Source organism: Dioscorea cayenensis, chromosome 9, assembly GCF_009730915.1.
Source record: "Dioscorea cayenensis subsp. rotundata cultivar TDr96_F1 chromosome 9, TDr96_F1_v2_PseudoChromosome.rev07_lg8_w22 25.fasta, whole genome shotgun sequence".
NCBI classification, from domain to species: domain Eukaryota; kingdom Viridiplantae; phylum Streptophyta; class Magnoliopsida; order Dioscoreales; family Dioscoreaceae; genus Dioscorea; species Dioscorea cayenensis.
This window is the reverse complement of record NC_052479.1, coordinates 28,749,658-28,761,209: the sequence shown is the minus strand read 5'-3', so window position 1 is coordinate 28,761,209 and position 11,552 is coordinate 28,749,658. Positions and strand designations below refer to the sequence as shown.

Sequence of the window (11,552 nt, the reverse complement as noted above, 5' to 3'; positions counted from 1 at the left end):
TGAAATTAATTGGTAATATAAAATTTATAAAAAATTATATTAACTTTATAAAATTATTTTTTATGATTTAATAAAATATTTAGTTGAATATAATTTATCAAAAGCTACAGAAATATATATTAAATATAAATAATAAATTTAAAAAATAATATTTTATAATTTATAAATTTTTTAAATAGCCAAGTAAATGATATAAAAAAATTTGTTGGAGATAGTATTTTGTAAATACGAAGGTTTACTGGGACTTTTATGCAAACTATATAAATTTTAAATTTTTTATTTGCATGATTTAGAATTATAACTTACAAGAATGGATATGCATAAAAAATATATAAAAAATAAAAATAAAATTAAAATTAAAATTTAAAAATAAAAAAATTACGGAGATGTTATTTTGTAAAAAATACGGGGACTTTTATGCAAAAATGTAGATGAGTATTGCTCTTCAGCCGTTCTTTGCGTCCTGGTCTCATCTTCATCAAAGAGAACGGGAGGGAGAGAGGGAATGCGAGCAAGGTGAGAGATTTAAGGCTCAAATTCAACTGGAACTCGATCTTGGAGGTAATATGAACTCTCTCTACTCCAATCCTTGTTGTTTTTTTTGGCTTCTTTTGATTCCTATTTCGTTTGGATTTGTGAAATTTGTGGTTTTTATCTTGAAATTTATTGTTAGGGTTTTGTTGAGTTTAGCTCCAGTTCGATGCAGTTGGTTTTTGTTGTTAGTTTTATGTGATTTTGATTGGAAAGGACTTGCTGTTGACTCTGTATTTGTTTTCTGCAATCTTTAGATAAGGAAATAAAGTAAGCTGTTGTAGAATTTGTCATTGTTTTGGTGAAATTTTTCATTAGGGTTTTGGTTGAATTTAGCTCCAGTTCGGTGCAATTGATTTTGTTATATGCGATTTTGATTGGAAATGATTTGCTGTTGTCTCTGTATTTGTTATCTGCAATCGTTAGTTAATGGAAATATAGGAAGCTGCTGTGGAATTTGTGATTGTTATGTTGAAATTTGTCACTAGGGTTTTGGTTGAGTTTAGTTCCAGTTTTATGCGGTTGGTTCTTGCTATTGGTTTTATGTGATTTTTATTAGAAAGGATTTGCTGTGGCTTTATATTTGTTTGGTGTAATTGTTAGTTAATGGAAATGGAGGAAGCTGTGGTTAAATTTGTGATTGTTATGTTGAAATTTGTCATTAGGGTTTGGTTGAGTTTAATTCCGGTTTGAGACGGTTGGTTTTTGTTGTTGATTTTATGTGATTTTGATTGGAAATGATTTGCTGTCGTCTCTGTATTGTTAGTTAATGGAAATAGAGGAAACTTTCTCTGATTTGGGGTTTTCTGAAACGATTGAAGTCTATTGATGGTTCATGGTGATTTTGTTCGAGGTGGTGTTTTTCATCATTGATGCTGCAAATAATTTAATAAGTTTGTTTCTGTTTTGCGTTCTTTTATAAACCATTTGGAAGTGTTAATGATGATTTAAAGGTTGGATTAAGAGTTTTATATTTAAGATGTGTTCTTCAGAGTTGTTGCAATGGAGAGAATGCCCTTCCTTGTTCAAGTGTGAGACCTAGAAACGCTTTTCTCTTTCCATCAATTCTTATCTCCATAAGTGTGTATGATTGTATTAGAGGGAAGCTAAGGTAATCTTGGACGGCTATGCCCAAACTTTGAAATTTCCTTGTTCGTTAATGTTTGATAGGTTTAGGATGTGTTTGGTTTTAAGAAAGTATAGGGGAAAGGGAGGAAAATAATAAAGGAGTTGTTTCGGCTGATGAAGAAAAGAAAAAAAAAAGGCAAATTAAAAGAAAAGTATTAATAAACAGTAAAGGATGAAGGATTGTGGAGAATTTAGTTGCGGCTCTTGTGGGTGACAAACAGGATTTGTGAAAGTTTGTAGTGCTGGAAGTACCTACTAGTTGACAATGAGTGAGAGCAAAGAATATGTTTACTGTATGATCTCTCTTAGACTCCGAGAATATATGGTTGAATGAACATGCTTTTTGAAATGTGAGGATTCTTAATGCAAGAGACCATTGGATCTTTAGTTAAAAGTAAAGTAGTGGTCATGTTTATCGCATGATTGGACTTTTTCAACCAGCACTTCAAATAAGGTGAGCCCTTGTAGAGTGGTTTTCTTTAACTAATGCAGTTGAATTGTATTGTTTTTTGGTGATATTGTTATGGTTGAGAATCATAGTTTACTTGTTGGCTGATCTTTAGTCGTTTGTTTAAGGATCTGATCTTGAGCTTGCTTTTGATGTTTTTGAATTGAAATATTTGGTGATGCCTACATTCCTGCATCCATTACTTGGATGATACTAAAGGAAAAAAGTGGAGATAATTGGGAAACCTACATGATTAAGATATGCAAATCTTTTAAAGGATAAGCCTAAGAAACCTTTATCGTTTAAAGGATAAGCCTAAGAAGCCTTTATATTGGGCTTTTACACAAGTATGCTTGCGTTAAATATCAATGTTTAGGATCATTTAAAGATCTTCATTGTTATTAAAGTAGAAGAGGTTTATGAATGATAAGTTGGTTTTTTGGTGAAAAAAGATGTTATTGTGTAGAAACGACATGAGCACTATTCTATTGACAAGGAAAGGACCACTATGCATTGTCTACTTCTAATCATCTTTTCAGTAGTGAGATGTGAATTGCTACAGGCATTTCTCTCATGCTTTTTCTCTTGCTCCTGGGAAATTTTACAGGTTCATTGATGACCTGAAGGTTTTTATCTACAAAAAATCATTGGTTCTGGTTGGTTTTGTTGTTTTTAATGGTCCCAGCATTAGTTGTGCATACATGTGTGTGTTTGGATTTATGATGACAGAATCCCATGTATGTACTTTCCCTTATCAACACATTAAACTGAAAGGTCCTTTATAGTCATATGAGTAAACATCAAGAAACATCAATATGGGAGCATAAAATTCTACTATAGGTAAATTGAATTATTGTCTTTCGTAATTATTAAAATGTTTAAGTTGAGGTTCATCCATTTCTAAAATCACTATTATAGTATGGGGGTGGGTTTTTTTTTTAATAAAAGAAAACGTGCAGGTTTTTCTTCATTTTTGAAAAATTACTCCACATCCTCTCTCTTTGGTTAATTTTATACCAAATAAAATTGGTGAAGTGGGGGTACTGGTTCTCCCCTTATTTCTCCAAGTGAACAACCAAATTTGATTGATTGCAAGTGCCTTTTGATTCTAAACACTACAAACATATCTAAGGTATATAAATATTGAATGTGCAACAATTTGATGTGATGATAATTAGACAGTTGTGTTTTGTTTTTAAGTTTTCTTTAAATTTATGTTTTGAACCATTAAGATATTTTTATCCTTTTGGAATTATATTCAGAAATTTGGATGGGTTAGAGCTCTTAGTTGAAGTCCTATGTAATGTTCTCTATTCATAATTTTATTCATGGAGAGAGAATTATTTTATTTCTTTTTTCTCAGTTGTTGGTGAGTTGTTGCCAATATACCCTTCTTTGGTGAATCACATTATCATGCAAACCCTTTGCCCCTTATATCAGTTCCTATATTTACTGGTGTGTGGTTATGATATGGTTAATGAAACAAGGTTTATCTTTCTGTATGCTTCCTTTTGCTTCTTTTATACTTTGACTTGTTATGTTTAAAATTTTTCCTTTCTACACTTAACGTTCTCCTTTTGATGGTCATCTTATTTTGTATTTAATTTCATGAATCAGCATTTTCTTTTATAGGATGAAGAATCTTGTTGATTGGGTTTCCAGCCAATTAATGTCGAAGTTTTTAGTTTCTGCAAGGTCTTTTAACTCTTATGATGAGGACCTCTTATGTGAAGAGCCTAATGATCAAGGTATTTATTCTCCTTGATATATTTGATTTGACTTCATAAAACAATATATGCCAGCCAATAGACTTATTGGATTTGAACTCTGTGTATTTAAGCAGAACCATGCCTATTTGGATAAGCTTTTGGGAAAAACTGCTCTTTTTATTTTTCTGTAATTGTATAGAAGGGCTTCTAATTTAAGTCTTTTTGGAATAACTTAAGTTATTTTATGTTTCAGTGATTTTATAGAAGCCCTTCATTTTTTTTAATGTGTTTGGATGACAATTCTCAAAAGCAATTTTGGAAGATAATATTACAATAATATCTCACATAAATAAAATATAGTTTTATCCTATATATTGTAAGAGATGAAATAATATCTAGTATAAATAAACCATATCAAGTTTTGCTGTTTGATTTTTGAATTGAAAGGAAGTTTTGGAGTATAAATATCTTAAAAAGCGCATAACTAATTTTTCTTTTTTCATTTTAACTCTAAACATGAATTTCAAAAGACATGAAGTGTTGATTAAATGAGCTTAAGTAAATTGCTCAAAAGGTGAAGGACTAACTACACAGAAAAGTTGGGTTTAGCTTTTCGATGACAGCTTCTATCCAAAAGCTACAATTTTGAGCTTCTTGACCAAATCTTTCAGCTTTAAAAAAGCTGAGGCTGCTTCAGGAAATTGCAGCCAAACATCCTGTTTTAAGTACCAAAAGAGATCTTAAAGATTAAAAAGATGTTTCTCCTGCTTCTCAAAGCTGCCACTTTTTTAAGGGAACCTTGTTTTGTCAATGGCAATTCAGATTGCATTTCTCGAATTCAGTATTCTAGAAAATTGAGTGTGATATTTATAATTCTAATGACATCAATTTCCTCTACAAACTTGAAATGTTCGGAAATGGTTTGTTGTCCTAATTGTCAAATAATAACCATTGGAAGCTGAATGCTTACATATGGTTCACTTTCTATCATTGTATTATATGTCATTTTATATCCTAACTTGGTTTTTCAGAAAGAAATGCTATTTAGATCTTCTGAAAGTTATCTACTTGCTTCATGCTTGTTTCCTAGAACCACATGTATTTGACATTTGGGATTTAGCGAGGCTTTCCTTTCTTTGTACTGTCATGCTTCACATGTAATTTTTGAACATATATTATTTGCCATTTCATCACTACGTAGATTTTAGGCTCTTTGTAAAAATCATCAATAAATATGTCTTGGTATGTGTGTTTCAGGTGCAAGAAATACCACCAATGAGATATCTACCACTGCCCCTGCTACCAATGACACTCAGCTGACAGAATCTTCAGAATCAGAGCTTGTTGTGCCAGACATTTCCAACGCTGAGGCACTTCAAATCAAGCTTCTTCGGTTTGTCCAACGGATTGGACAATCACCAAATAACCTTGTAGTAGCACAAACTTTCTACAGATTGCATCTTGCAAACTTGATACAAAGTGCTGAATGTGGTGTGCAAAGAAAAGTCCTGACGTTTGATCAAGTCAAGGCAATAGCAGCACGGCAGGAGGAGAGTGGTCAGCCAGATTTGCTCTTCTCTGTCAAGATACTTGTCCTAGGGAAAACAGGTGTAGGCAAGAGTGCAACCATAAATTCCCTTTTTGATGAAACAAGATCAGTAACAAATGCATTCCGGCGAGGCACCGATGAAATTCAGGAGATTGTGGGAACTATTAAGGGGATCAAATTTACAGTAATCGATACCCCTGGTCTGTCACCATTCAACGGTAACCCACGAAGAAACAGGAAAATCCTGATGGCAGTGAAAAAATTTATCAGAAAATCGCCCCCTGATGTTGTTCTCTATTTTGAACGGCTCAATTTCATTACTGGGGGCTACGGTGATTACTCTCTGCTAAAGCTTATAACTGAGGTTTTTGGCTCATCAATGTGGTTCAATACCATTCTTGTAATGACACATGCTTCATCACCTCCTCCAGAACCTGACGGATATCCCATGAGCTACGAAGGGTATGTTGGCCGTTCGAAAAACATAGTTCAACATTTCATACACCAGGCAATGTCCAGCGAAAAGCTTGTGAATCCTGTCGTCTATGTTGAGAACCATCAGTTCTGTGAAACAAACGCCAAAGGTGAAAAAATTCTTCCAAATGGTCTGGCTTGGAAATCCCAGTTACTGCTGTTATGCATTACTTCCAAGATTTTGGTGGATGCAAACTCCCTCTTGAAATTCCAGGACAGTTTTCAGTTGTCACAAACTGGAGGCGCACTTCTCTCGCTGCCTCATTTCCTCTCGTCATTTCTTCAGCGCCATCCACTGTCAAACTCTAATGGCATTGAAGATGATGATTTCACCAATTTTCTCGACCAAGAAGATGAGGATGACTATGATCAATTACCGCCAATCCGGATTCTCACAAAAGCCCAATTCAATAAGTTGTCGAAAGCTCAGAAGGATGCTTATCTTGAGGAGTTAAATTACAGAGAGGATCTATATCTGAGAAAGCAATGGAAAGCCATGGCTAGGCAGCATAAAGAAACCATGCTCCGTAAGAAGAACAATGATACCATACAAAAAAATGACCATGATGATGACAATGATGCATCTCTTGTAGAGGCTTATGAAATTGAAGATGCAACTATTCCATTGAGTTTTGACTCTGATTCTCCTGTATATAGATACCGTTTCTGTGTGATTGGTAACGAGCAGTGGGTAATAAAGCCTGTTTGTGATTCGCAAGGCTGGGATCATGATATTGGGTATGACGGAGTTTACTGGGATGGATCTATACACATCAAAAGCAATTTTCAAGCTACATTTGCTGGACAGATGAACAAGGAGAAGGATGATTTCCGTATTAACTCTGAATGCACAGCAAAGTTCAAACATCCCAATGGCGCAACCATGCTCGCGGGCATTGACATTCAACCCTTCAGTAAAGATCTACTCTGCACTATTCGCGGAGACTTAGAATTCAAGAACTTTTGCTGTAACAAGACCGGCGGCAGCTTCGCTGTTTCTTCACTAGGAAAAACATACTTCACCAGAGCCAAGCTCGAGGATTCGATTTCGATAGGGAGAAGACTCAAAGTACGAATGGACGCCGGATGTGCTCGAGGTTACGGTCAAATGGCATATGGTGGGACTTTGGAAGCAACAATAAGAGGGAAAGACTACCCTGTAAACGATGATAAGGTAACTATTGCAACCACATTGTTATCATTTGACAATGAAACAGTGATTGGAGGGAGTGTTCAATCTGATTTTCAAATTTGGCGGGGAACAAAACACTGTTTGAATGCCAGCATCAACAGTAAAGGACCAATGCAGATTAGTTTCAAGACAAGTAGTTCAAAGCATGTTCAGATTGCACTTCTTGCTCTTGTTACTTTGTTTCAAGGACTCTTCATGAGAAGATTAAGATGAGCTGATCATTGTTGACAGAAAAATAGAAACAAAATGCGGTAATTTTTCTTTCTTTTTTCCTTTTTGTTTTGCTTTAATTATTGATCATATAGATAAAAACTTGTGTTTAATATGTTCCAGGCAAATAATTGTACATAAATTTGAGAGGATCTATTCAATATAACAGTGAATTTAGAGATGATCCCTTGACATAAATTGTTTCAGAATTGATCAAGTCTAGAGATGTGTTCACCTTTGGGGGTTAATTTTTTTGACAGGGTATCAAATTATGGTCTTTTTATATTATGGGTTCAAACTTCAATTTGAATCAAAATGATTACTTAATTTTAATTTTGTTTTACCAGATGGTTACATGAGAGATTATGATTTATTTTTTATGATATAAATGTCGAAAATTCTCTGTTAATATATATATATATATATATGACATACTGTCCGTCCAATTGACAATTTTATCTTATTTGTTAACAGAAATTTCAAACAGTAATATTAGATTATTAAAAATATTAAAAATAGATTAAAATTTTTTTAGTGCTCAGTTAAACAAAATTAAAATTAAATTATCATTTTGAATAAGATTATCATTTTGATTCAAATTGAAATCTGAAATCTAAAATAAAATCATGTTAGTTTGACGTATTAAAAGATTTAATCTAAATTTATTTTCTTATAAAATTGTCATATAAAAACATTGCTTTCATGCATGCATGCATAACACGTGTCCAGTACGTGTCACTCAAACTATCCATGCATGCATGACATCTGTACGTCCATACGTGTCACTCAACGATATAAATAATAAATATATATTTACTCTCAACTGCATAAATGACACGTGTTTTACACGTGGCATTCAAACATTATTCATTCTCCCCCCTCAAAACTTGTATATATAAATTCAACACTACTATACATGCATGCACACATTAATGAAAACTAATTAGAATACATTTATAAAAATGCAGGGAACCAAAGAGAAGATGAAGGACATGGGAAGCACAACAAAAGAAAAGTTAAGAGAGTTTTCAGCAAAAACAGAAGAAAAAGCTGAGAAAGCCACTGCAAGAAACAAAGAAGAGAAAGACATGGTTAAAGAGAATGCTAAAGCTAAAGAAGCTCAAGCCAAAGCTCAATTACACCAAGAGAAAGCTGACCACCGTGCTGACTCTGCCGCCGGTCACCGTGGAAGTACACGTGTCCCTCTCACTCATCACCGTCCGGCCGCCGGCAATGTCAACTATCCTGCCTCCGGTGATCTTCCCGCCGGGGAGAAGTACTTTTAGTTCTTTGCTTTGATTTCCTTGTTGCTTTGGAGTAGCTTGTTTTTGTTAATAAATAAAATAAATCATTTTGTTTCTCAGTTAATATATATATCATTTTGTTTCTCAGTTAATATATATATATATATATATATACTAGATTTATGTACCCTCGCTAACGCTGCGGGTTAACTATATCTATAAAGAAGATTGCAAAGATAGTATAATTTTTTAAAAAATTAGTAATATTTTTTTTTAAAATCGTTTTCAGTATGAGAAGTATCTTCAGATGTGAAAGGTTGAGAAATATATTTCTGGAATATATTATATTGTTTATTAAATAATGAAGATGATTGCATTTCAATACTTTGAAAAGAAAAACAATTTTAAGTATTAATCCTTCTAATTGGGTTTTTATATTTTTTTGCTGTAAAAATTGGAATAATATACCTGTCTAATGTATATATATACAGATACTTTATCATTCAAGAGAATTTGTTATAATTCATCATCACGTAAATATTAACTTAAGAGCAATGTTGTTTTTGAGATGATATTAAAGAGGCATTTAAGATGGGTTTCTCATTGGTTCTTTGACTAAAAAAGGAGAAATCAAGAAATACTTTAAGATGGATTACCGTATGTAATTTTTTTTTTAATAATTATAGAAACCATGAAGACAAATGGCATATGCAAAAGAGAGCTAATAGTAGAAGATATTTAGTTATAGGATTCAAAAGTTGTTCAAGTTCTCATCTTCAACTAAAAAAAAGTGAACATAAAAGGGGGAAAAAATGAAATAACTTCATCCCATGTATAGTTGTATTATGGATGTGTATCAGAGACAGTGGAGTGTTCAACGTTGTCATCCATAGCAACAGGAAGGTTGAGGTCAATCAGAGTGCGTAAAGATGGGATTTTGGGAGATGAATGTGGGGAATATTCTCAGTAATCATAATGTAAAAATAATTAATAATAATGACCTGAAAAGAACATGTTGTAAATAGTATTCCAAATTCTATAATTATTACTTTGAGTGTTTCAATTAATTCCCTTTGCATTTTGCGTAAGAGATGATGATACGCCGTGCGGCTAGGTTGATGAACCCTTCTTCTAGAACTTTATCGATGAATGACAATAGCGAAGTTATAATATCCGTCAACATTTAACAAACCAACTCGGAACAAAGCATAAGTTATGTATCATTTTTATAATTTCATGTGTGTATATAGAGCATTGAGATCAAATTACCGGTTTGTTATGGATGCCTAATCGTGCCTGACTAATTACTTCAAAAAGCTCTTCAAGAGTTCCATAACCTCCTGAATATTTAAAACAGTATACTTAAATGAGGAAATTTTTATTTTTTTAATTTATAGTTGTCTATTGGAAGAAAGTAGATATAATAATCGATTAGAGAATATGTGAATTTTAAGTATAATTAATGATAAAAGAGTGGTAACAAAATTAAAGCTAAGTATATCAGTGTTCTATGTTAACTATTAGTAAGCTTTGCAAATAGATATATACTAAAAATTCATAGTAGCTAATTTATGCATATTTTCAGTCGATTCAGCATGAGGAAAGTATATTTTTCATTATATTTATCATTGAAAGTTTGAATTGCAAGCATTAATATATATATATATATATCAATAGAAAATGAGTTTTCATTATATGTGATATTAAGTGATAATAAATGCAATTTCTATACTAACTCGCAAAAGTCAATAAAATGCATCGACATAGTTGCCCATCTCTCGCTTCCTATGATGTATGTCTCATAACCGCTTTTACTCTCGGCTGTGTGACACCGGTGATCTGAAACTCAAATGGGAAAATGGGAAATTACATACAAATATAGTATTGTAGAATATGTTTTCATATGTGTGGACAATTGTAGGGATATGTCATTAAAGAAACGGTGAAAAACCATACACATCGTGAAAAATGGAAGAAAAACTGAAATAATTTATTATTCATACCTCTCTACCCATTGGAGCTTTTGGAATGACACTAAAAACACAAATAAAAGATTTTGTTAATAACTTTAGCAAATTTTCATTAAATAAATGAATGTATTTTTTTTTGTTTTGAAAATGTTTGGGGGAGAGAGATCCATACCCTATAACATTTCTACCACCATCAAATACAATCGAGAAATCAAACCCATTAATCCAATACTTCCTCTCCATATACTAAATCAATGTTCTTCAACACACGACAATGGTAACATTTAGTAAAATATTCCATCGGTGTTTAAGAATTTACTATGTTTTAAGAAGAAAAATTGAGAAGAGGGAAAAATGAAGGAGGAGAATTGTAAGATAAATGACAATAACTATGTGAGATAGGGAACCAAACAGCTCTTTTTGCCAAGATTTATCGTCAAAGATCTTGGTATTTTTCCTTTTCCTGACTACTACCACAAAAACACGCATTGATTTGAACTTGGATGCGAGTGCTTTTCTTTTTCTTCCTCCATTTTCCTTTTCGCTGGTTTGGTTCGAAACATCGACAATTTGAATGGATATCATCCATTATATGTGGAGAATACGGTTTAGCTTTATCGAGAATAAATTAATACTTATGCATTATTAAAGGTCTTATCTTGTTGTGTCATGTCAATTATTGATATAATTGAAATAATATAAAGTTGCAGAAATGTCAAACTTTGTGAAATGTTTAGAAGATTAAAACAACTGATTAATAGCTCGATATTGACAAACATTGTAGTAGTTAATTAAAAAATGTTAAGCTTTATAAAAATGACTATATATTTTTTATGCTTTTAGTATGTATACTTAAGACATATACTATGTTTAAGGTGATATAATGATTTAAATTAAGCAAAGATAGATTATTATTATAATTTCCTATTCTTCAAGTTTTAATTTGATGGATATTTGTTCTGCTATGAAAGAAAGCTCACATGTCCCTGCTATGATTAAGAGAGAGCTTTTATCTAACTATAATCCTAACCACCGCAATCAATGGTCGATCTCTTACTTTTCTTTTCCCTTTTTCTTTCTTTTTTTCACCGACAAAT

The 11,552-nt window shown here is 32.5% G+C and overlaps 2 protein-coding genes across 6 annotated transcripts; both read left to right on the top strand.

Annotated features, from left to right (window-relative positions):
• The first annotated feature begins 449 nt into the window (after positions 1-449).
• Positions 450-8,296, top strand: LOC120268700 (translocase of chloroplast 90, chloroplastic). Of its 5 annotated transcripts, none has more exons than XM_039275989.1 (4): positions 450-561; positions 3,740-3,855; positions 5,074-7,282; positions 8,210-8,296. In XM_039275989.1, exons 2-3 carry the CDS (start codon positions 3,741-3,743, stop codon positions 7,242-7,244), a joined length of 2,286 nt encoding a protein of 761 aa, XP_039131923.1. In that variant the 5' UTR covers positions 450-561; position 3,740; the 3' UTR covers positions 7,245-7,282; positions 8,210-8,296. The 5 variants fall into 5 exon arrangements, with proteins under 5 accessions (XP_039131923.1, XP_039131926.1, XP_039131922.1 ...); XM_039275992.1 differs by lacking the exon at positions 8,210-8,296 and adding an exon at positions 7,365-7,451; XM_039275988.1 differs by lacking the exon at positions 8,210-8,296 and having other exon boundaries at positions 5,074-7,451.
• On the top strand, positions 8,204-8,591 carry LOC120268701 (late embryogenesis abundant protein 18-like). The gene has a single exon (XM_039275993.1). The coding sequence runs from the start codon at positions 8,204-8,206 to the stop codon at positions 8,525-8,527; it is 324 nt and encodes a 107-aa protein (XP_039131927.1). The 3' UTR covers positions 8,528-8,591.
• The last annotated feature ends 2,961 nt before the right edge of the window (positions 8,592-11,552 follow it).

Excerpts from the sequence above, each read along its gene's own strand:
- LOC120268700 (XM_039275989.1), top strand. The coding sequence starts at position 3,741 with ATGAAGAATCTTGTTGATTGGGTTTCCAGCCAATTAATGTCGAAGTTT. Across the intron at positions 3,856-5,073 it reads TGAAGAGCCTAATGATCAAG|GTGCAAGAAATACCACCAAT; the intron begins GTATTTATTCTC and ends TGTGTGTTTCAG.
- LOC120268701 (XM_039275993.1), top strand. The coding sequence starts at position 8,204 with ATGCAGGGAACCAAAGAGAAGATGAAGGACATGGGAAGCACAACAAAA.